Source organism: Drosophila virilis, chromosome 4 (genome assembly GCF_030788295.1).
Source record: "Drosophila virilis strain 15010-1051.87 chromosome 4, Dvir_AGI_RSII-ME, whole genome shotgun sequence".
In the NCBI taxonomy this organism is placed as follows: Eukaryota; Metazoa; Arthropoda; class Insecta; order Diptera; family Drosophilidae; genus Drosophila; species Drosophila virilis.
In genome coordinates, this window is record NC_091546.1 from 5,276,187 (window position 1) to 5,300,698 (window position 24,512).

The following is a 24,512-nucleotide window of genomic DNA, read 5'->3' on the forward strand; positions in this document are numbered from 1 at the left end:
TAAAAAGGGCGTATGTTCCATAAATAAAATAATTATATACATTTATTTTTTATAAAAAATAATGTACAACTGTTTTCTTTTCAAAACAAACCGAAGAATTTTTTAAAAATGTAACTACTAAACGATGTTCGTTTCTAATATTTGCAAAAATTAAACATGTCATACTTGACTATTAAAATTGTAGAACTGCGTTTTTACAGGGTATGCCAAGGTCGGTGCTTTACATAAAATATTCACACTTGTTGCCACAATGAACCTCAAATATTGACGCATTCAAATTATGTTTAAATGTAAGCGATAACATATATGCATATATATACGATTCTCATAAATGTTGACGCTTAATTAGAAATGTGTATATTTCTGTATAATATATACCCGCATGCACACGTGAGGTTTCCCACAGGCATTGAGTCGATGCAATAAATCACCCCCGACGTCACAAGGTGCAACAACAACAAAGAGCACAGCAGAAATATGAATACACAATAAATTGTTTTTTTTTTTCTTTTAAATTTATTAAAAAACAAATACATTTATGATGGTCGAATGTATTACGTTCAGTTGCAATCAGAAGAGGAATATCTGCAAGCAGAACGGATATATTAATCGGAATGTAAAGATTAGCAAGAGTTTGGGACGCACCTTAAACTTAGGCGCTCAGCAGGCAGACACCGCCGGCCTTCTTGATCTTGTCCTCAGCCTTCTTGGAGAAGTATTTGGCCTTAACGATGACAGGACGAGCGGGCAAATGGCCGCGGCCCAACAGCTTGTAGTAGCCCTGAAAAAAGGCAGCAAGTTATTAACTGATATTCAAAGTTTGGCGCTAGATATTTGTAATCCAGGTGTGGTTTTTGTTTTGATCTGAAAGGCTTTTCGCAACACGAGGAGAGCAATTGTACGGTCGCATTCAGTCCGCCCATCGCCTTCGGTGTCTCTTCATGTCAAACAAAAATCCAAGCGCAGATTGTTTCTCTATTCCAGCATATGGAATAAAACTTACAAATTGAACCAGATCGATAACTGGCGCCTTGGTGCTCTTCTCCTTCTCCAGTTCGGCGAACTTCTCAGGTCCGACCAGAGACCACAGTTTGTCCAAATTGATTTCGGGCCTGAACTTGTGCTGGCGGCGCAAATGGAAGTTCCTCATGCCGACCTTGCCGAAATAACCAGGATGGTATTTATCAAAATTGATGCGGTGATGGTGCATGCCACCAGCATTACCGCGACCTCCCGGATGCTTGCGGTGCTTGCCAATACGGCCATGACCGTGGCTGACGTGACCACGCAGCTTCCTGGTCTTCTTCCTCTTGATATTCGACTAAAATAGTTAAACAGCGATAAAAACAATTATAAATATTGGATATCATTGCACGTGCATGGACAGCGGCAACTGCAGACGGTGGCTATCAGGCTAAACACATGGCTGAGGTTATGTTTGCACGCCGTCGTCGCTTTTTTGGCGGTTTGCTCACTTTTGCTTATTTCAAGCATGCCACAATTTACTGTATTGCATGCCGCGCAGTTACCGCTCAGCTTTTACACATTCGCAATTGTTAATGCATTTTCTACATTGGTTTAAATCAATATTGAAATGCACAACTCATAGCAACATCCACTCACCATCTTCAGAGTTTTGGAAAGAAAGAAGTGAGCAAAGTTAGCTGCGATTGAAACTGTCACTGGAAACGATTGCAACGTTTTGCAGCACTGTAAGGTAATCGACTAGTTCGTGATTACTAGATATTTTACAAAATAATTCCTTAAACTAGGTTACACGGAAACTTATATCCAAATATATAAATAAATTATCTTAAATCTGAAACGTGCTGCATGCCATTTTATTTATGGAATATTGCCACAGTACCAACCGAGTACCATTGCCATCTTAATTATTTTCTGTCGATATATCGTTACAGTTTTTCGATATAATTTTCGTATTTTATATTCGAGTGTGTAGGTATTTTAGTGATTGCCGTGTGCGGTCACACTGCTGTTTATTTATGTTTAGTCGCTGCTGTCGAAAATTATTGCACATTTTAGTTTTATCAAATTAAAAGTGGCATTGAACAACGAATGCAGCTATAAAACTAAACAAATTGATATCGCAACACGAAAAGCAGAACGTCTATTCGGCAGCAGCAGCAGTATTTACGCGACATTTGGTACGGTATAGAGTGGCCGTGTGTGTTTTTCTAGTGTCTGCGGCGCTGTTGAGACCCAGAAATAGAAATTCTCTTGCCAAACGAAAAAGGCACTGTGTTATATATATATACATATATATTTGTATGTATTTACATATGTATATTGAGTGAAAGCGCGTGTTTTAGTCATATTTATGCGCGTGCCTAGGCAAATGCGCTCCGGCGGCGACAGCAGCCGCGCAAGATAAAAGTAAAAAGCAAAAAAAAAAAAATTGTGCGGGGAGCAGCAGCCAAAGGGGGCATCGCCTCATTACTCATCCGTCTATTTTGTGCGTGCAAAAACGACAAACGAAACAACAACAACAACAACAACGATTACACACAACGAACGACGACAAGCAGCAGAGGCGCAACAAATGTTTGTTAAAACGTAACAAAGTTAAAGGTAAGAAGAACAACAGCAAATCATAGAATTTAAGCAGAAGCTGAGCTTCCGAACAGAGTTGCATAGATCTAGGCGTGCTGCACTCTGACTCATAGGTGGCAACGCTTAACTATTGCATAGGCAAAGTTCAGTGGCATCGCCCATTCTCCACAATTGGATGCGTCACACAAGCTACACACACACACACACACACACACTCGCACACTCATTCAGCCAAAGCGCATCTCTATGACAAAGCCCAGGTGGACAAGATAACATGTTAACCATAGTAAAATTTCACGTAAAGATTTTTTTTTTTAAAAGCATTTCATGCATCGTTCCTTGAAAGACAACTGTCATGGCAGGTCTTCAGAAAAGTTCTGGATGAGACTTTTGACAATGTCAGCATAAAAAAAAACAGCATGTAAAAACCCATGCTGTCAACATCAGAGAATTTCCTACTGGGGTTCTGCTGCTGCTGCTGCTTGGCGCTGCATTGTCTACACTGCGCGACTGCAGCTCTGCCAGAAGAAGAAGAAGAAGCAGCAGCAGCAAGCGGGCGCATTTTCAACACATTTCTTGCTCCGCTTTTTCTAGCAAATGTTATTTATTGCCAAGCTGAAGTTGTTGCACTCTGCAAAAGGTTGAAGTGCCCGCCACTTATGCTGTACATAATCCATAGGGTCAATAGCTGGCAGGCAGTCAGCCCGTCTTCAAGTGGAAATGCCTTGTCCTCGACGTTGTTTGTTTGTGCTGGGCAAATGACACCACAAAGGAGTCCTCTAGGAGTCGCACAGCCGCTGCAGTGGCCACAAAGAACACGACACGGCCCCACTCACAGGCCCAAAGCCAATCCCCCAGCAAACAAATTTGAACTGTTGCCAAAAAAACAAAAAAAAAAAAAAAAACAGAAAATGTGCACGTCTGCACAAAAAAGGGAAGAAAATAATTTCGTCAGTTTATATTATTTACCTTGGGACTAAGGATTTGCAATGAGCATAAAGTCGGAGCACATAAAAAATGGTACGTCTGCTTTCTGCTTTTCCTAACGGTTGGAAAAGCTTAAAATGAGAGCTTTAAGTTGTGCATAGAACAGTTAGAGTTTAAATAGGAATCCAGGTTATTTTAGAGAGTTCAATTGAAATAGTAACTAAATTTAATAGCCTCTACTCGATCTTAGGGAAAAAGAGTTGTAATAAAATTTAGTCGAAAATCCATATCTATACATGAAAAGCTGCCTATTATATCTAACTGATTAAGTTTGATTGACTGATTGATGATAACGCATGGCCCCAATTAGTTTGTGCAGCAGTTAGCTAGTTTTTTATTGACGCAAGTGAATTCCAGTTTCACACCTTTCCGACAATTCACTCCAGTTGGTGAAAGATGGGAATCGACTCAAAATTGGCGCAAAAGCTCTCCATACAAAATAAATAAATACATTTTTGATCGATTTCGACAAATTTGGAAGTAATTCACTTTAGGTATCATGAAAAACTCTTTGACGCCCAATGCCGGACAATATTGGCTAGCATTACAGATATATGCATGTGCGTATATTTAACGCCCGACTTGTCTTATTATCTTATTGTTGACTTTTCATAAATGTCTTCAGAGTTATTTTTCTTAAAGAAAAATAAATATTTATTTAAATAAAAAAGCTATAAGAATATATATTCAATTATATTATATTTTCTGTATTATGCTTGACGTAAATGCTGGATATTTTATGATTTCATCTTAGCCCAAATATGTCATTGACTCTCCCTTTTCATTTATTAATATATTTTTCACGTCGTGTCAAAACATTTCAACTGTTTGCAGAGCATTTAGAACTGTTTCATAAATGAAATGCACTGTCTGCGGCATTCGAATTTAGTTTCCATCGCATTATTATTGTTATTTTGTGTGCATTAATGAAATCGTTTCATGAATATTTCAGCCCTCCCCCCTCCCAATCAAACGGAGAAATACAAAAACAACATTGAGAACCTTATGTGCCTTTGGTTTTTCAGTTTTCTGAATGCAAAGCAAATATTATTTTCCCCCTCAAGAGTGGGCATGATAACTATGTCATGCAGCATGTTACGCTTTGGGGTAAACGTATTCAGTTATGGGTATATATCTTTGATGTGAATAAGAAACCGGGTCGGAAATCTAGAGACTTGTAATTTGAAGATTGTATTTATTTTTGTGCATATCTTTTGCTATATTCATCGAAATTTATTGAAATTTATGAGAGCCAAATTTGTGAAGTAAGCACAAAAAACTTGCATAAAGTTCGGAATATAAATATCGAAGTTAATCAAGAACGTAATGCCTGCATAGCAGGAGGCTGGAATATTTGTAGATATAGCTCGACGTTGGGTTTAGGGTATCGCCTAGTCGGACATACCCAATTAAGACAGTCTTGTTTTTTCTTCACTGTTTTGTTGTTGACCTCGTTTTTGTGTCGATGCGATACAAAATATGCCACATTCGGTTAGCAATTCGATATTTCGTTTTGAACAAATTATGAACTGCCCGCCCACACTAGAACAAGAAGAAGAACGAGAAAATAAAGAACATTAATGTGATGAATAACATGAACTTCCCGCAGCCCACTTGAAACTCGACAAATGAGGGGGGCGTCCGATTGGAAGTCTGTCTCTGCCTCTGTCTCTGTAGTTTGTATATAAATAGAGATGCAATCAAATTATATTATGTCCATAATTCTCTATACTGAAATGCAATCTCAAGTGCCTCAAACTTAAAACTTAGCAGAACCAGCCGTGACAAGATTTTACTGGCTGTCGAACTGCATTCGTTTGGTTTTTGTGTGTGTGTTTTAATTTTCTTTTTCTCTGATTTTTCCTGTGTGTTTTTTCCTTGCATTTTCTTTGACTTTGTGCTGTGATTTGTTTATGCTTGTGTACAAATGTTACATAGATTGTATAGTTTGGTGCTTGTTTCAATTGCCAATTCTTTCGCACCTACCCAAAGATTTTTTGTTGTTTACATTTTCTTGGGGTTTTTCATGTTCTGTCGCCCAAAATGTCGAACCGTAAGCAGAAAGGAAAATCGAAAGAGTGCCATCTGAATTTCCCTCATCGAATTGCGCACTTCCGGAAGCTGTTTCAGCATCATCATCCTCATAATTATAATTATTTGCCATAATAACAGCACGATCTGTCGTTCAGTTTGTTGCTCTTTGTTATTATTATTTTTTTCTGAGCTCTCTATACCCTGCAAAAATATTGTTTCGCATAATGTAAACATGTGATGCCAACGACGAATAAGTAACGCTAATCAGATATGTTTACGATAGTCAAAATGTTTATATTCAAAACAAATTGGTTGCTATCGACTGCGAGATACTCTAGAGTACCGAAGAATGTATCAGCCAAAGTTGGCTGACAAATCTTAACGTTTAAATACAAGGTATATCAAGGCTATGGCGAATTTTGCTTTAATTGCAGTGCTGTCGCCAAATTATCGCTAGGAAGATAACAAAGCGATACCCTTTTTTTTAGCTATTGGCTATCCTATACTAATATTGTCTAAAGATAGAGTATGTAGATCAAGTATTGGGGTTGTTTAGCTTTAATTTCCGTGCTATCACCAAATTTTCGCTAGGAAGATAAAAAAGCGATACAGTTATTTTTTCTCTTGGCTATCGAAGAAAGATAGCCCGAAGAAAGAGCATGTAGATCAAGTATAAGGGGAAATTAGCTTTAATTGCATTGATCTCGCCAAATTATCGCCAGGAAGATGAAAAAGCGATACATATATTTTTATAGTTATTTTCTGTCTATACTAACTTTATGCTCCTTTGAAGTTTTGCCAAAGGCTGGGATTCACTTTTAAAAGTTTACAGGGTATACGCACATCAATCTGCACTCCCGTAGTTTATGTCTGTGTGTGCGTGCGTGTGAGTGTGTGAGTGTGTGGATGCACTTCTTGCCGCTTTGGTGGCACTGAATGACGCCTCCTCCAACTGTTGTTGTTGTGGCTGCTGTTGCCATCTCCGTCGGCGCCATGTGCAAGTTTAATGAATTAATTAAAATTTTGTTTGGCATGCGGCGGCATCGACTGCGACTGCGACTGCGACTGCGACTGCGACGACGTCCGCAGCCGCGGCCGCGACTCTTTGTGTGCTCGGGCATGACCTCTGCTTGCATCATTTTGACTGTCGTTGGCGGCCATGCACATTGATGAGCTGCAATATAGTCTACCTACGGAAATTTATGTTTTGTTGCTGATTGTTTTCCCCAGCCAATAGACATTATGCTATTTCAGGGTTACGCTAAGCACTAATTTATTGTGCCCGAAGTCGAAGGGAATTGAAAAGCTAAGAGGGAATATGAATATATCTTTTAAACTATATTTGATTAAATGCTATGGAGTGGGAATCACATATAAATTAGGTATTTTTTTTTGCTTTTAATTTTCCACGCATCTTCCACACTTTTGGGTGGATTCAAAAAGAAAAGCTTTAAGCTCACTTTGAATAGGCTTAAACGTAGATTTTATGATAAGAATTTTAAGGCGTTCGCTTAAAAAACAAAAGATGTTCCATTAAACTACTCTTAAATACTTTATCTCTTTTGCAAATATTTATTTTATTCCATAAAACTGTTCGCAGCCATCTTTTATTGCTTTTCGTGCCAAAACCTGTTGCTCACTGATCTCACTTTGGAATCCGAATTGCGAATCATTCATAAACAAACACAAACTGATTGGGACAGGTGAATTTCCGTTAAATATACACAAAAATTTCCCCAAATATTTCCACACATTTTGTCATTTTCAAGTTCCTAAACGATTACCCATAAATATGACGCATTTTCTCAGCCAAACAGCGAGCTTCTCTGATGCCAACTGTTTTTTCCATCTTTTTCACGATTTGACTAAAACGTTTTTATGGATTTTCTCAAAACAAAAGAAAAATAAAGAAAAACACCATGATAATATTTCTCAATGAAAAGGAAAATGCTCAAGCACACACGAACAGCCTCCACTTCCCTACCTTCTCCCCCTGTACCCTATCCCCTGATATAATAGACCAACCTGCGCGTGCTGTTGTTTCGCATTCCCCATACACGATGCTGATTCCGATTCGGCTTCTGATTTTGATTGCCTCGTTTTGTCATGTGTGTGTTTTTCATGAAAATATGCGCTGTATCCGGCCATATAGACTATATAGTAGATATATGTGAGCATGTTAAGTATTTTGCAGGGGGCTGCGATCATTAAAAGAGTGCCAGAGAGCGTGAGAGAGAGCACAGCCAGTGTTGTCTAATTTTCGGCAGCGGAAAAAGCTAGGTCTCAGTGGAAAGGAAAATGAGAATGGAAATGAGAATTAATGTTTTATTAAAATAGAAATTATATAAAATAATTTTTAGAATGTTTTATTGATTTCTATTTGACTGGTGTGCAAATATTTGAAATGTTTTTTGAGCAATCATAACAAAAGTTCTAAAACTCGCTTTAGCTAAGTATTTTTTAATAAAAATAATAGCAAGGCCTGAGTACAACTAGAAATGTCTAGAAAACTTTTTCTATAAGGTTCAATACATTAGATATGACCAAAGTTAACGTAATACGTGAAAAAATGAAGACGACAGTGTTGACAAACGCTGGAATCTTTTACAGTTTAGGGATGTCAAGCTCGTGTCACCTAGAAATTGTTTAGATAAGTTTTGATTATTTTTAACACTATAAAGTGGTAAAAAAGAATTGAATTTCTTGCTTTCCGCTCGTATTAAATATCTTCCGCAAATTCACTTTAAAAAATAGCTAGATTTAGTGGGAAAATAATGCAAGGCTGGCAACACTGGCGACAGTGTAAAGCCGTGAAAATTTTCGGGTTGCCATTTTTACCGTTTTGTGGGCCGTGGCTGTCGCCAATCGCCGCTGTCGCAGTTTTGTGGAAGCGATGAACGCGTGCGGTGCAGCCAAATGTGAAAAGCGGCGGAAAATTCGTGCAATTGATGGTTGAACAGGCGCAAAAGAGGAAGAGCCAAGTGCATATTGATGTGTGTGTGCCTGTGTGTGTGTGTAAAAAACAACAAAATTAAAAGAAGAGTTTTTTTTTTTATAAAATGTGACCTTGTCTGAGAAATTCTATTCTCTTGGCCATAATCAGCTGTCATATAAGCCCCAAAGCCAATTCAACATATTCTGAGGCACTCTCGTTAATACCTGTAATGGAACAAATTGTGTGTGCTTTTTTTGGCAAGTGTCTGGGCCCACATATTTCTCTTTTATATATATTTGAATATATATATATCAGATATTGCCTGATTTCCATTGGCATATGGGAAGTCGGCACATCGAGATTTATATTTTTTCGTCGCGCTGTTATTTTTGGATGCGAACCACATTTTGGCCAAAATACGGGAAAATTTTATGAAAACATGTTTTTCTTACATATTTCTGCGCTTATTCATATGAAGCAAAAACAAAACAATATTTGATTAATCTGGAATAAATATAATAAAAAATGTACTAAACAAATTTCTTAGCGATTCGCAATTGTTTGACATCCACATAAAATTGGCTCAAAAAAACTCAAGCAAACCTGTTGCTCCCACACATTTCCATAAAGATTGTTTATATATTAATAAAAATTTCTAGAAAATGCAGATTAATCTGGGGACAAATTTAAGAATTCTTTTCGCAAACGGATCATCTCCAAGTTGCCTGCAATCTGATTAAAAGAAACATACTGTTAGAAAATACAATAAAAATAGCCTCCAACAGGGAAAAACAATAGGGAACTTTCAAGCTAGATCAGCAGAACTTTGAAGTAGATCTATTGATCTGAATAAATCAACATATCTCAAAGGTATATTAACTGATCTATAATGGAAGATGAAATGAACTATATAAGAAAATCAATTGCTATGATATGGATTGATCAATAGATCTTATAAATATATCAATAGATATTAAAGGATGAGCAACTGATCTATAAAGGAGTATCTATTGATCCTGTGACTAGATCAATAGATCTTATGGACAGACCAATAAATCTTATTAACAAATATGTAGAATATCAACTGACATTGATATAATAATCCATTGATTTTATTTAGAGATATTAAAGATAGATCAATAGATCTTATAAGGCAGATCTCAAAGGTAGATCAACTGATCTTGTTCCCATGTGTAGATCAGTAGATCTCATGGGTAGATTAATAGATCTCTTGAGAAGATTATTAGATCTTAAGTAAATTATTAATAGATCTTATAGGTAGATTAAAATATCTAATGACAGGCACTTAGTCACAATGAAAACAATAAGAAAGAATATATTTCCAACTATAATTAATCATGTTCCTAATCTGTTCACTTGCTTCTTATCTAATCGGAGTAACTTTGCACCCGAAAATATTCCAGAAATAAAACAAAAAGAGAGAGAAAAAAAAACTGCATTTGAGTAGAAGAACAGGAATAGTAGAATCTTTTTTATAGCTCCCCAGAGTCTCGCAGTATACAAAATGGCTTTTGCTGTGATCCAAACATATTAACGTACAATCAAAATAAAGCATCCACACATAATCATTTTTATATGCAACATATTGTATTTTTATGTCCCAAAACTGATTTTTTTGTTGTTGTTGTTTTTTTTTTTTGGGCTATTAAGTTTTAGGATCTTGTGTAGAACGCTTGAGTTAATTTTCGAATATATCGTTAAAAGTGCGCTCGTAAATTTGTTTTGAAACCCCTGACATGCTCAATCTGTTGCTGTTGTTGCTTATGATTTATATACCGCTTTTAAAGAAAACAATATTTCATTCAATTCTTTATTGACTTTGGGCAAAAAGATTCGACATTTCGTAATCGCAATTTCTAAAGGCCATAGATCGTACCCAACGATTTCACGAGTCTTCCAGTTTATAAAATAAAATGTCAAGAATGTTTTTCTTCTTTCATTTTTTTTTATTTTTATTTTTTGCGACCGAACAGATGTTTTTCCGAAAATGGGTTTTGGCCATAATAATGAGATGGCAAGCGCTAAAAATGAATTGGAATGAAGAACGCATTCGCGTGGGTGCCATAAAAGAGCGCAATTCCTCGAGACATATGTATATATAGTATAGCTAATTGATAGATAGATATATGACGGCTCTTTAGAACATTTCATTGAACTATTTCATGTTATGCACACGCTGATTTTTCAAGTTCAGCAAACATCAACTGTGAACTTACACAGCATAAATGTTGGCTTTGGTCTCTCTTTTGCGAAGTGATCCGATGAGAACTTCTCATAGTTTTACTCAAATAGTATTTGAATTCCAAATTGATTTCAATTGAAAATCAATTTTCAACATCCCTTTAATAAACACCATAATTCTTTTTTATCTTCTTTTCATTTGTTACAGCTGAAGGAAATTAGAGCAGGATTTTGAACGGAGCCGGCAGTACTGCAACCAAAAAATGGAGCAACCGTTGATTGTGCGCGCCGAATACTCGTTTATGGGCAGCAACAACGATGAGCTGTGTTTCAAGAAGGGCGACCTGATTACAGTGACACAACGCGAGGATGGCGGCTGGTGGGAGGGCACACTGAACGAAAAGACTGGCTGGTTTCCCAGCAACTATGTGAACGAGTACAAGGCCCAATTGCCGCTGGCCGAGACCATACGGCCGCCCGAAGAGATACAAGAATACCGATCTGTGGTGCTCAAGGATCTGCTCGACTCAGAGCGTGCCCATGTGGCCGAGCTGCAGGGACTGCTCGAGAATTTCCTGGAGCCCATGCAGCAGACGCAAATGTGAGTAGTATAAAATAAGCCGAAAACTAAACGGATTGCTAATTCTCTTTACTCACTCCTTCAACAGACTCAGCCAGGATGAGTACGCGCAGCTGATGTGCAACTTTGTGGAGGTGGTACACACCCACGAGGAGCTGCTCACACAGATTGAGGAGTGCAACGATCGTGTGGGTAAACTATTTTTAACCAGTGCGCCGCTCATGAAAAAAGTCCACCAGGCCTATTGTGCCGCACACCCCAAGGCCATAGTCATACTGGACAAGTACAAGTGAGTGTCGTTTCAAAAGAAAGATATAAAATAAACCTCGCATTGAGTCAACGGAACAGTGTTTGAGACCTCGAACAATTATTTCGATCGAGCGAGTCAAGTCTCAAACTCGTTCGACTCGCCCGAAAGTTCGGTCGAACTCAACCAGCTCGAACATGTTGCAGCCTTGAGCAGATCGAACTTCGTTTATTCGAATTCTAGTTTGTTGTAAATGAATCAATGAGGCGGGGTTCTTATTCAACTTCCACTTTACTCACTTTCCATTCCGTTAACAGGGACGAGCTGGAGAAGTATATGGAGCGTCAGGGCGCTGCGACGCCGGGTCTGTTAGTGCTCACTACTGGCCTGTCCAAGCCGTTTCGTCGCCTGGACAAGTACTCGGCCATGCTGCAAGAGCTGGAGCGTCACATGGAGAGCAGTCATCCGGATCGCGGTGATACACAGCGCAGCGTGGCCGTTTACAAGGACATTGCGGCCACATGTTCGGCGACGCGACGCCAAAAGGAGTTGGAGCTGCAGGTGCTCACGGGCCCGGTGCGCAACTGGCAGGGTCAGGAGCTGAGCACTCTGGGCGATATCATACACATGGGCAGCGTGGCTGTGGGCCCAGATCATCGCGATCGCTATTTTGTGCTATTTCCCCAGACGCTGCTTATACTGAGCGTTAGCCAGCGCATGAGCGCCTTCATCTATGAGGTGAGCCTGGGGCTAGCATAGCGTGCCAAATGAATATAATTATAAAATCATTTCTTGTATAGGGTAAATTACCGTTGACGGGCATCATTGTGAATCGCCTGGAGGATACGGATGCCATAAAGCATGCTTTTGAGATTAGCAGTCCGCTTATCGATCGCATTGTGGCCGTCTGCCAGGGCCCCAACGAGGCCAACAAGTGGGTGGAGCTACTGAATGCCAACAATCCCAGTCTGCCCATGGGCATTAAGCGTCAGCTGAGTAATTTGAGCAACTCCTCGCTGGGCGGTCAACAGCTGAATGCGTCGCATGTAAGTGCTGAACTAAAGGGCCGTTTTCTCATCCACTTGGCAAGTTTAACAGGCACTTTGCAATGTAGTTTTACTTGGCTGCGTTCAGTCTGGCCACAACTGTTTGGCAAAGTCGAAAAATAACCGAATAGAAAAAAGTTTTATATAAAAGAAAAGATAAGTTTTGTTCGAAAAAATCAGGGAATGTCCCAGAATAGTTCGTTTGGAAGCAGCTTGACTGTGTAATGTGCCAAGAACTTTGCCAAGAGCCTGTGTAAACGAGCCTTAATTAAGAATATATATAGAAATTGTAGAAGCTTTCATTACTGTTCCACATCTTTGTCAACCTTGGCAACTGAGCAGCTCAGTCAGCATCTGGACGCGCGCGGCTATTGCACCCGTTTCTCGCTGTGCGCCTACTACAGTCAGCCGCAGCAGCAGCGTCCGCTTCTGACACTGCCGCCCAGTAATTATCCACCGACAGCGCCTTATGCCAATCTGAGTGCGCATTTTGCCCGACTGGTGCGCGCCGGTCGGCTGAGGAGCGCCATTGTGAAGATGCTGCTGTATCCGCAGGCGCGCCAGAGCATCGATCTCAAGCGGATTGCGTTGCGGAAAAAGCGCTGCCACAAGGCAACCGCCAAGCTACTGAAGGATATCAATGCCAATGTGCAGGAATCCGAGCTGGAGCGTCAGGATGCCTTCGAGCTGCCCACGGATTCGGAGAGCTATGACGATGAGTACGACGATGAATATTTGCGTAGCTGCAATTCGGATCCGTTTGAGTATGTGCGCTTCTATCAGAACCGGCCCGCCGCATCCACATGCAATTCCACGGGCACCTTTGTGGATCATGGCAAGCAGCGACACAGCAGCTCCATAAATCTAATCAAGCTGGATTCGCTGGATGCGGACGAGCTGCTCGTTCAGCATGAGCTCAAAAAGGAGTCGCTCGTTATCGGCTCAAAGGCATTGCGTGCGCTGGCACGCAAGTCCACGGAGCGCAATTCCAGTGTGCATACCTCGACGGCTACGATTAATTTGGGTGGCTCCAGCATAACCAACTGCCTCGAGGAGGAGCTGGAGGGGGAGCTGGAAGAGGAGCAGCGATTGGAGCTGCAGTCGCAACCCTCCACGCTGCAGCAGCAAAGCTCCGATGCGAGCTCTTTGTATGGCGCACGGCTGGGCGGAGCGTTTACGGCCTGCGAGAATTTGGCCAGCATTCACGATGATCTCAGCCAGACGCAGCTGGTGAAGCGTCCACCTGCCGCCGCCGCCGCCGCTTCCGCCGCACAATTGCTGCCCGGCTCACCCACCGAACGGCACAGCATGCCGAGCATATTTGTTGGCAATCGTTTCAATCGCTGCACCGACACCGAAGTCTATGTGCCCAGCTGGCGTGAACGCCAGGAGCAGCAGCAGAATCAAAGCGTCGATGCCCAGCTGCTCGACGAGCCCACGGAGAACGAGTGCGTGCACTCCAGCACCATGGACTTGCCAGCCGCCTGTCTTAATGCGCCCGATCAGCTGCAGGCGGAACTGCTCTATAACTACGATCAGGCCGTGGTGACCAGCACGGAGCAGCAGCAGCAGCAGCCACGTGCATCCCACAAAAGTGACAGTCCCAGCACGGGCAATACACGCGATGAGCCCGCCGCGCGCAGCAGCTCCAGCAACGAGCTGTGCATAGATGCGAGTGGTGGCAGACAGCGGGACTCGAAACGAGATTCCATTAGACGCTGCATCAGCTATCAATATCTGCAGATGAATCCAAATGCTGCGCCTGCGCCTACGCCTGCGCCACGGCCTCCTCCACCAGCTGGACGGGGGCAACAGCAGCCGCAGCCGGCGCTGCATGGCCCATGCAAGTGCCGCTGTTGCGAGAGCTCGCAATGTCCCAGTCCGCGTTCCAGTGATAGCGGCATGGCCGGCAGCTGCACCATAGCCTCACCGGATCCGCCCAGTGCCGAGTGCTGTGGCGTGGATGTGCTGGATCATGTGGAGCCGGAACGGCGTTTTGATGTCTGCGGCATGTTTCGCGAAAAGTTTCTAACGCCCGAGCAAACACAGGAGCAGGAGCAGCAGGTGGCGGAGGAGGAGGACGAGGAGGACTCACTGCCACAGGAACAGGAACAGTCACAGCCACAGCCGGAGCTACTTTCCACGCCCAGCAATCAAATAGCGCCCTCACAATTCCAAATCAATACAAAAAGTATTTTTCTGGCCAGCTCCAATTCCATGGATGATGCCACGACCACAACAAACGAGCTACAATTCAGCGGCAGCTGCTCCGCAGATCAGCTCCACCTGGAGCCACGCCCCACATTTCGCTCTGGGATGTATGCGCACTGGTGGAAGAAGGAACGCCTGCCGCCGGAGGTGCTGCGCGGCATAGCCAGCGCGTACAACAAGCGACTGCCCTCGGGGTTGGCCAGCGGCAGCAAGGATTCCAATTGCTCCATCGGCTCCATATGCTCTAGCTGCTATTGCTCGCTGGGCGCCAGCGGTTTCAGCGAGGGCGCCATTTACTGTTCCATGTGCCACAATTGCGGCGATTATGCGGCCAGCACGGGCACTACAAACACAACCACAACCACAGCCTCGACCTGCTCGAATTGTCCGGTGTGCAGCGAGGAGGATATGGATCTCAGTCAAGCGGCGCGGCGGGATGCCTTTGCCGCACGGCCATCGTATTCCACGTCGCTCGATTGCCCCATTTGTGCGGCACGCGTAGCTTTAGCAACCGAAGAAGGCAAGCAAACTGAAGTGAGACGCCAGGTCGCCAGGTCGCCCGGATGGAACACATCTAGGTGGCATGTGGCATGGCGCACGTTTGTTTCCGTGCACGACATGTTCCGTTTTGATTGTTTTGTAAATTCGTTTTGCTCACACCTTCTTCCACATCATCTTCTAATTCAATTTGGCAAATGCAGCACGTCCAAAATTTTCGAATCATTTCAATTCATTTGAACGAATCTGCTTTCCACTCAAGTCGAAACATTCCGTCATCCAAAAACATGCCTTTGACTAACCTCCTCTAATTACGTAGAGTTCAGATGATCTGTTACTCTTTGTAATTGGAACTAATTCAAGCTTACTTCAATTCGGGTTTTTTTTGAGCTAGTTCAGAAAGAAAAGGTTTTTTGCTGGCATTGAATATTGCTTGAACTAAATCACAAGTGAACCATCAATCAATCAATCAATCTAACTGTAGCCGGTTCGCCATAGAGGGAATTTCGCTTTTTAGTTCACTCTAGATATCCCTAGTTAAACTAATTATTCATGTGCATTTTGAACCAGTTAGATACTTTTTAAATCTCATAAATTTTGTAAATGTAGTTGTTAAACTAGACATTTGGGTTCTAGTTCTAAAACGGTTATAAACAGGGAATTTTAGACTAGTTCCAGAAAGAATTATACAGGAATTTAGAAGTGTTCCAAAAAAGTTTAACTAACACAACATTTAAAACCTGATGTATTCAATTTTTTTTAACATTTTTTGAATACAATAACAATAGATGTTTTCGTAATGCATCCATTGAGTAGGATATTTGAGTTAGTTCAAATGAATATTTCGATCTATGAAAAATGCATATTAATACTATATGCTGAGCCCAAAACCAAAAAGATCAAGTGACAAGCCAAATATTTGTAATGTATTCGGAACTTGAGCTAGTTCAAATGAACAATTTACATAGTGAACTAGTTCATAATCAGTGCATATATTGTGTGAAGTACACGTAATTTTTAATGTTTGACTTCTTAGACAATTATGTATTCCAAATGAACTAGTTCGTCAACTATAGCTGGCTTTTTACCCACATCCAACACCCAACTACTGCGAACGTTGCGCCCACTAACTAATTTCTGGCGTTCAATTTGCATTCGAGTTACGAAAACTAAATGAAAATTAAAGCTAAACGAATTACAAAACATTTATCTAACGCTACAGCAACACACAAAAGACAAAACCAAAATGAAAAAATTTATACATAAAAGAAAAAAAACAGAAACAGAAACAAACTGATTCGATTTGATTTGCTTGCTGAAAGCTTTGCTCGCTGCGCTGCTGCACGAAGGAGGGCAGCCTGTTGTTGTCGTTGTTTTTGTTGATGTTGCAATTGTTGCTGCTGTTACTGTTGCTGTCAGCTGCCAAGTACTCTCTCTCTCTCTCTTTTTCTCTCATCAGAACTAACTAAAGCCGCCCATATATCATTATTTTAGTCTAGTTTGAAGCAAGTTTATTGAATGCATATTTGTGTCGCTTTTATTGCAGATGTCTCCGCCATCGAGCCACAGCCTGTTGCTGCCGCCCGGCAGCCGCAATCAGACGCCCAACGGCAACAGCAACAGCCAGCAACAGTTGGCGGGAGCGAGTGCTGCGGCGGCGGCGGCGGCCACATCGATGTCACAACACAAACGGAGCCTGTCGTTCAATCATCACCTCAGCTACAACCAGTACACGCACACTCAGCCTCCACCACATCATCTGCATCCACCACAACCACCAAGTCTACCAAGTCATCTGGGGGCGCTAAGCCACAAATCAAATTTAGCCCCGACACCAAACAGCAAGACAGCAGCGGCCACCACGGAAAACAGTCAGGCGGCAATTCAAGCAGCGGTGGCGGCGGCAGCAGCAGCGGCGGTGGCAACGGGGGCGCCAAACGCAAGGAAAGGAAGCACAAAGGGTAAGTCCGCCGCCAGTGTTGTCAAATTCCCTTCATTTCCGTTCAAAACTGGGTTTTTGAAGGTGTGAGAAAGTCGATAACAGCTTTACATTTTAAATTTAAAATATTTATTCACATAAATCAAATTACATATCTGATATCTCTTATCAATACTGGTTGCCCCATCAGCCATTTCTTAGCTGTTTAATCTGCAGAGTTTTTCAACACTAGAATTCAACATAAGCTTAGAGGCTCATCATATTTCCCCCACGGGAATAACGCTAATATTTTTGCACATATATCTTTAAAAATTACTTGAATGTTGATTGTTTAAGAAATGAAAAATTAAAGGAAAATTTGAAGGTCCCTTTCCATCAGGGGAATTTCCCAACACCGTATTTGTGATAAATTTAGTTTCCTAGCTCTTCCAGTTCTGCCTGTGCGTCAATCAGTCAGACAGTCAGTCAATCAGTCAGTCAATCAATCAACCGGAACTCGTTCTTTTTTTGCAAAATTCAACTAACATATATCTCTATATACTTGCAGCTAACTGGACCATCAGCTGTTTGCGTCCGACGCCGCCCTTGCGGCCTAGTTTGTTAAATACAATCAGCGGTTCGAACTCTGGTTCCGGCTCCGGTTCCGGTTCGGGCAGCTCAAACAACGCTTTGGCCAGCTATTGTAGCGGCCGCAAGAATCAGCCCACATTTGAGGAGGACGCTTTAGTATTGCGCGTCTTCGAGGGCTACTGTGCCGCCTATCAGAACAGCGCCCGGAATACCATACACTCGGGTAAGTACCGCCGATCTCCCATGTGTTTTATTTAGAAAAAAAAAAAAAAACGAAAACTTCAAACAAAAAAAATAAGAATGCAGCTAGCTAAGCAATTTCTGTGTGTCTAATTCTTTTATTCGCACTTGTGCTCAAGTTTTATATTTTAAGTTTTTCCCATCATCAAGAAAATGTTGTAGCCAAATATGCTTTACCTCACACAACCACACACACAACCACACACACAAACACACACACATATACAACACACACGAAACACGCCCACTTAAATGTGCAAAGCTGCTAAAAAGAATTGAACAAATTTTTATTATTACATTTGTTGGTTTGGTTTCATTTTTAACAAATTCGTTAAACGTTTCACAAGAGGAAAAATTCAATTTAAATAAAAATAATCAAGAAGCTTTATTACACCAAAATTGTATTAGTTTATAAGCATAAAAAAATTGTTTTATTGACCAAAAAACCAAAAAAAAAAAAAACAGAGAAAGAATAGAGCTCTAATTAAACATTTAATAAGTAATTACCTTACATATATGCGTAATTGTTTAACTTTTTAATTTTAACAATTGGACATTAATATTAGAATTTAGAAATAACTTTAACAGCTAAATGGTTTTTATACACTTGATTTTGATTTGATTTATATGATTTGATAAGTGCTAAGAATTCTGGCAGTTAGCGCTCATACAAATTGGACTTAACGTAGTATTCAACATGTAATATTATTATCTATGCTAATGTGTGTTAGGTCTCGTATACAATACATACATATAATAAAAATATAATATTTGTTTAAATTTATCATTATTTATGTACAAATCAGTTGATATTTATTTAGCTTTCGCCTGATCATTTATACACTACTCATTGTCATTAGCATTAGCATTATTATTACTCTTACCTTTGTCATTAGCCATAAGTCTTGTATACTATATGTGGGGCGCATTTAGAAGGGCATTTCGCGTTCAATGATACTCTGTTTAACTAGCTCTAAGCATTCTCTGAAATGCTTATGAATCATGAAATATTTTTGTTAGTGGTTCCGGTTCACAATTCGAACCCATGTTTCGCTTTATGGTTCCAATTTTTTTATAAAGCAATTCATTTGCTATGTTTAAATATATATTATGCATTTCTTGAAATAAAAAAGGCTTACCATTTAAAAATATTTCAAAATTTCCGAGGCCTATAAAGTTTCTATATTATTATGAAATTATTAATAAAAATTTTTATAAGACATAGTTAGTTTTAAGTACAAACTCAGATGTTGGATTCGAGCCGACTTGCAGCCTTCCTCTCAAGTTAAGGCATTCTCTTAAATATGCTATATTATATTAGTAATCGCAGCTTAAGTTATAGATCATTGTTTTGGCTTACACTTCTGACTGCGCCCAATATATATTAATTCAAGATCAATTTTTGTTCTCACGACTTTCCGCAGACCAAATTCTGTAACGCCCGTCCTCCATGTTCACTTTGTTTTAGCATATCTCTATTAAGCTACCTTTTGGTTATGGTGTTTATTTTCCCCTATTCGTTTGCTTTTTCTGAAACCCGCCTAACTTTTATGAACTGTTGTCCTGTGCTTATGTTCTACCTCATAATTTTGCTGGTCCTGGTTTTATGTACAACTTTTACACCCACACACACACACCCATGCACACACACACACACACGCTCACACACACCCATACATTCCCTGGCTTCATGCAATGTATTGTTGTTGTCCAAATTATTGTCTTGTTTTGTGTGTCTCTGATTTTTTTCCATTTTCCATTTTTGTTTTGTGTTCGTTGTGGGCTTTCGTTTTTCCTGTTGTCGTTGTTGGTATTTCGTTTTTCGTTCTTCAAATATCTTCATTTTCTCTCTTTGTCTTTCACGCAACTGCAACGTACTCTAAAACGACAACAACAACAACAACAACAACTATAACTCGACCTCAACCATGTAGCCTTGCAGCCGTGGACGCCGTGTTTGCCTATACGCGGCGGCAAGCTGAAAACGAGCAAAACCTTCTCGACCTCCAATCCGCAGCTGCCTTTTATAGCCAATGCGACGCACCAACAACAACAACAGCAACAGCAGCTGTTGCTGCAACAGCAGCAGCATCAACCGCAACAACAGCAACAACAACAACAACAACAACAACGTCTGCAACAAACGCGGCAACATTCGGCGGGCAGCCTGAACTCCTCGTTTATTTGGCGTGAGGCAAGTCCAAATAGCTTCAACTTGTACTCCAGTTCGGTGGGCTCCTCGTTAAATACATCGCCGGCTCAGCGCTACTCTTTAACCGGAGCGGGCGGGGGCACGCCCAGCATCAAGGATTATCAGCGGGCTCTGTCGGAGGAGCGTGCCACGCGCAAATCCCTGAATCGCCTGAAGAGCGGCTTCGGCTCCGGCTACGACAATGTCTGCACCTCACCGCTGCTGCCGCGCAAGAGCAAGCCGTCGCCCAAGCTGCTGGCACAGCAGAGCAGCTATTCGCGCGGCACGACCATTGTCAAGCCGAATCCGGACGGCACAGCCGTGCATCCGGGCCTCTATGACAGACGCCTGAATCGCTCCTTCGAGACATCCACATCGCATCGCTATGCGGGCTTTGGCGGCGGCTACCTGATGAACTGCGGCGGCGCGTTGCGCACCAGCACCCTGCAGCGCAGCACGCCACAGCTGGCGGGCGGTGAGAGATCGGACGAGAGCGATGTGGAGCGTGCTGAACATGGTGGATGCACTGCCTCGCTCCTGCGCAACGGCGGCGCCCAGCCGAACGCAGCGACGGGCACATTGGAACTGAATCCGGATGGAAGCAAACGGCAATCGGGCAGCTGGTGTTGCGGTAATTTTGTGATGAAGCAGTGGCGCAAGATCAACCATCTCTGAGTAGTAGTCCGTCTGTGGCATGTTCTCATCCCTCGACCACGCCCCATTCGCTTCATACAATACGCATTCATAGCTGCCGCCTGCTGCTGGCTCTGCTGCGCTCGCTTTGCTTTGAATGCGCCCGCTCTGCAGCCTATATAGCTGCCATATAATATACTGATTTGATTTTATTTCAATTTGCTGTTGCTCAACGCTTCATGAACAACTAAGAACATCATAAGCTTTGTTCAATTGAGGCAATCCTTAATAGTTAAGTGAGGCTGGCAACTCTGTGTCTCTAGTTACTGTGTGCCTAGTTATAATAATTCTTAAAGCAGACCTGTAAAACCTTAAAATTCCGGATCGATGACAAGTTAGACTAGTATTTTTAAAATACTAGCAACATATTTGATTCCAACTCGTATGATTGAGCATTATACTCATTAGCAATGCAAGGAATGTCCCTAATGCAATTCTTTTTCATGGCTCTTTTTTGTATGCTTTTAGTGAATATACAAAAATTGTCAAGTAACAGAAAGTATTATTTATTAATCAGACTGTTTTGAAAAATAAAAAAAAAATTTTTTAATTAATCAGATTGTGCTTGACAAACACTTTAATTAATATTTTAAATTAATTTATAAATTTCGATTGGCTTCAAGCTAGAAAAAATTCAATTTAATATTTAGGCTATTCTTTAATTGTTTTCATATTATTTGTGCTTGTCTAACTATTCGAAAAAATTAGTTTTATAATTCGTCAAGCAATTAAAGGAGGAATATCCCTAGCTATTTTCTTAAAAATTGTTATATTATTATATAGCAACATTTTTAATGCTCTTTGAAAGAAAGCTTCCCATTCAATGCCCATCAAGAGTTTTACGGGTCTGCTTAACTGTGTGTAGTTGTCTGGTCTATTTTTTGTGTGTATTTTTGTTTTTTTTTTTTTTTCATAAATCATATAGTAAATATAAGTTGAGTGATCTTTAAAGTAGTTAGGTGCAATAGAAATTAAAAAAAGACTCAGCCAAAAAAGACGAGCTAACAATATTTGATTGGATCTTGTAGTGTAAAGTTTTGTACTAGCATGCCGCCGACTATAACTTGCCCCCTTTAGTTAATCGTACTTGAAGTGCAACTGCAGCTGGTTCCTGATCCTGATACTTAAAGCGAGATCCTGTTAGTGATCCTTAAATCAGCGACGCTTTACATTTTCCGTCCAAGGCTTTTTATACGCGGAACACACCATGTTTACTAGACTCTATACTATATATATATATTTATATATGAATATTTGTGACTTGATATACATGATTTGCCATAGCTTTTAATAATACTTATGTAGCTTGTAAACGTCTAATCCTAGCAGTGATATATTCTTTGTGCTTCATCGACAGTTTTTGGGGTTGCCCAGTGAAAGTTCTTTGTTACCTGCCTAGCAAAAAAAAAAAAAAAGAATAATAATAACAAAAACAAAAACAGATCAAAAAGAGTGTGCAATGTGTAATCAAAAATGAGTTGAAATGCTTTAAATGTTAGTCAAAATACTTGGCAATAACTAGAAACTAACTAAAAAAAATAAATGAAAGAAACTACATTGTTGTTGTGCATTATATTAAAAACAAAAATCAAAAATATGCTGTAAGTGTTTTGTGAAATGTTGTCTAACCAAATACAATTACCATCTAACTATATTAATTATGATAAATGCGTTTATACGTTTGTATTGTATTGAGATTTGAATTTACTTCATTTCACGTAATGAATATTTCAATGAAATTAAAACCAAAATTTCAAATAAAATCATTTATATTATCAAGAGTCTTGTTGTATTTTGTATTTGTATTTGTGTCTGTGTGGTAATCTCTTTATAAAAAAAATATAATTATATATAACATTAACATAGCTTAATTACAATCGATCGTAGATTTGTTTCAAATTTTTTTCACTATAGCTCACGAAATTATAATAAATTATTTTGTTAAATCCTTAGATTAAATTTTGTGTTGCACTTCAAGAATCAAAAATTTCAAGCAGTTGCGATTGCTGAGCAGTTAAAAATAGTATTGATATGTATGTTATAATGTAAAAGCAACAACTTATTATTATTTTTGTTAAGACTAGAGCACATTCAGAATAGGATATAACACATTATATGCAGCTATTCAAATATTGTAACATGCCACAACATAAATCACAAATATACTCAACAACAACATATCATAATAATACACCAAATATATATTTAAAACACATCACATACCTATTATACTCATATATTCACTTGAAACATTGCACATACTCACAGTACTCATTTGATAAACATTAAGTACTTGTGATATTCACTTAAAATATGCAAAACACTCATTATATTTACTTGACACATATCACATACTCATAATACTCACTTGATTTATATCATATACTCATTAATGCTCACTTGAAAAACACTGAGTACTCATATTACTCACATGGAACATATTATTATACTCATTTAAAACTCATCACATATTAGTCACTAGAAACATATCAAATATTAACACATATTCTTCATTCCACACATATCACATTTTCATAATATTCCCTAGAGTAACGCTCATTATATCCATTTTGAACTGCTTCTTGCCTAGTTACACAGAACACTAACATAGTATTTCTGTTTATTCCATTCTCCTTTTTTTTGTTGTTGTTGATAACCTCACAAACATCCAATTCAAATGGCAGGCCTTGAGAATGAAGATATGACACCGACTTTGCGCCAACTGTGGACCGCCATACGACAGATGCAGCAGGACATGTCACAGATCAAGCTGCAGATCAACGAGGAGCGAGCGCTGCGTGCGGACTTGCAGCAGCTGTTGATGCAACACTTGGAGACGAGCAGCGTCAGCAGCGGAGCAAATACGCCCAAATGTTGACTATGTAAAATATAAAAGAAACCGAAAACGGATACCCACTGAAACAAAACCCGCCGCTGCTTTCAGCTTTAAACTAAGAAATCCTCTTTTTGTTTTGGCAACCTAGGCAGCTGGTCAATACAGAGAGAATGTGTACCAAAAATAACTAAAAAAAAAAATTTATACAATTATTTAATTAACTAAAATGAACCTTAGTAGTTGCAAAAGCATATAATCCTATATATTTATTTGTGTATTTGTGAGTGACTTTGTGGACGACAATACGCCAACTGCATGTACAATTGTTGAGCAGCTGTTCTAGCTACTATATCTAACCAGTTAAGAGATTCGCTTGTTTATTATTTAGGCAATGCAATTTATAAACAATACATATTTATTATATATAATGATCTTTCGACGATTTTTAGCTCCTACATTTATTCATAATTTTGTAATCGTTTAAGATCTTGGTGTGTGTGAACTGTATGTCCATCGGAAGTTTGTCTATTTGATTCTGTACAAGTATTGAAATTTGATAAATAGGTATAAGAAAAAACAAAGAAAAAAAACAAGAACAAAACTCTGAAAATGTGCCAATGTTTTAGTATTTCAACTAAAACAGAACGTAAATCAACGCTCAATGTTGTATTTATTGTGTAGTAAATTCAATTAAAACGTGTATACAAAATAAAAAGAAATTCATTGTAATAA

At 40.0% G+C, this 24,512-nt stretch overlaps 2 protein-coding genes across 6 annotated transcripts; one reads left to right on the top strand and one right to left on the bottom strand.

Moving 5' to 3' along the window:
* Positions 1-493: 493 nt before the first annotated feature.
* RpL27A (ribosomal protein L27A) lies at positions 494-1,648 on the bottom strand. The gene is made up of 4 exons (XM_002052714.4): positions 1,624-1,648; positions 1,004-1,321; positions 646-781; positions 494-585 (listed from the first exon to the last, which is right to left on the bottom strand). The coding sequence occupies exons 1-3, from the start codon at positions 1,624-1,626 to the stop codon at positions 653-655; spliced, it is 450 nt and encodes a 149-aa protein (XP_002052750.1). The 5' UTR covers positions 1,627-1,648; the 3' UTR covers positions 494-585; positions 646-652.
* A 313-nt stretch (positions 1,649-1,961) lies between these two features.
* RtGEF (Rho-type guanine nucleotide exchange factor) lies at positions 1,962-24,512 on the top strand. Of its 5 annotated transcripts, XM_032438021.2 has the most exons (9): positions 1,968-2,589; positions 10,938-11,330; positions 11,398-11,598; positions 11,874-12,294; positions 12,357-12,602; positions 16,858-17,272; positions 17,798-18,043; positions 19,995-20,882; positions 23,629-24,512. In XM_032438021.2, exons 2-9 carry the CDS (start codon positions 10,993-10,995, stop codon positions 23,820-23,822), a joined length of 2,949 nt encoding a protein of 982 aa, XP_032293912.1. In that variant the 5' UTR covers positions 1,968-2,589; positions 10,938-10,992; the 3' UTR covers positions 23,823-24,512. The 5 variants fall into 5 exon arrangements, with proteins under 5 accessions (XP_015028594.1, XP_032293912.1, XP_032293913.1 ...); XM_015173108.3 differs by lacking the exons at positions 19,995-20,882; positions 23,629-24,512 and adding an exon at positions 12,945-15,333 and having other exon boundaries at positions 1,962-2,589; positions 17,798-17,939; XM_032438022.2 differs by lacking the exons at positions 19,995-20,882; positions 23,629-24,512 and adding an exon at positions 18,180-18,490 and having other exon boundaries at positions 1,971-2,589.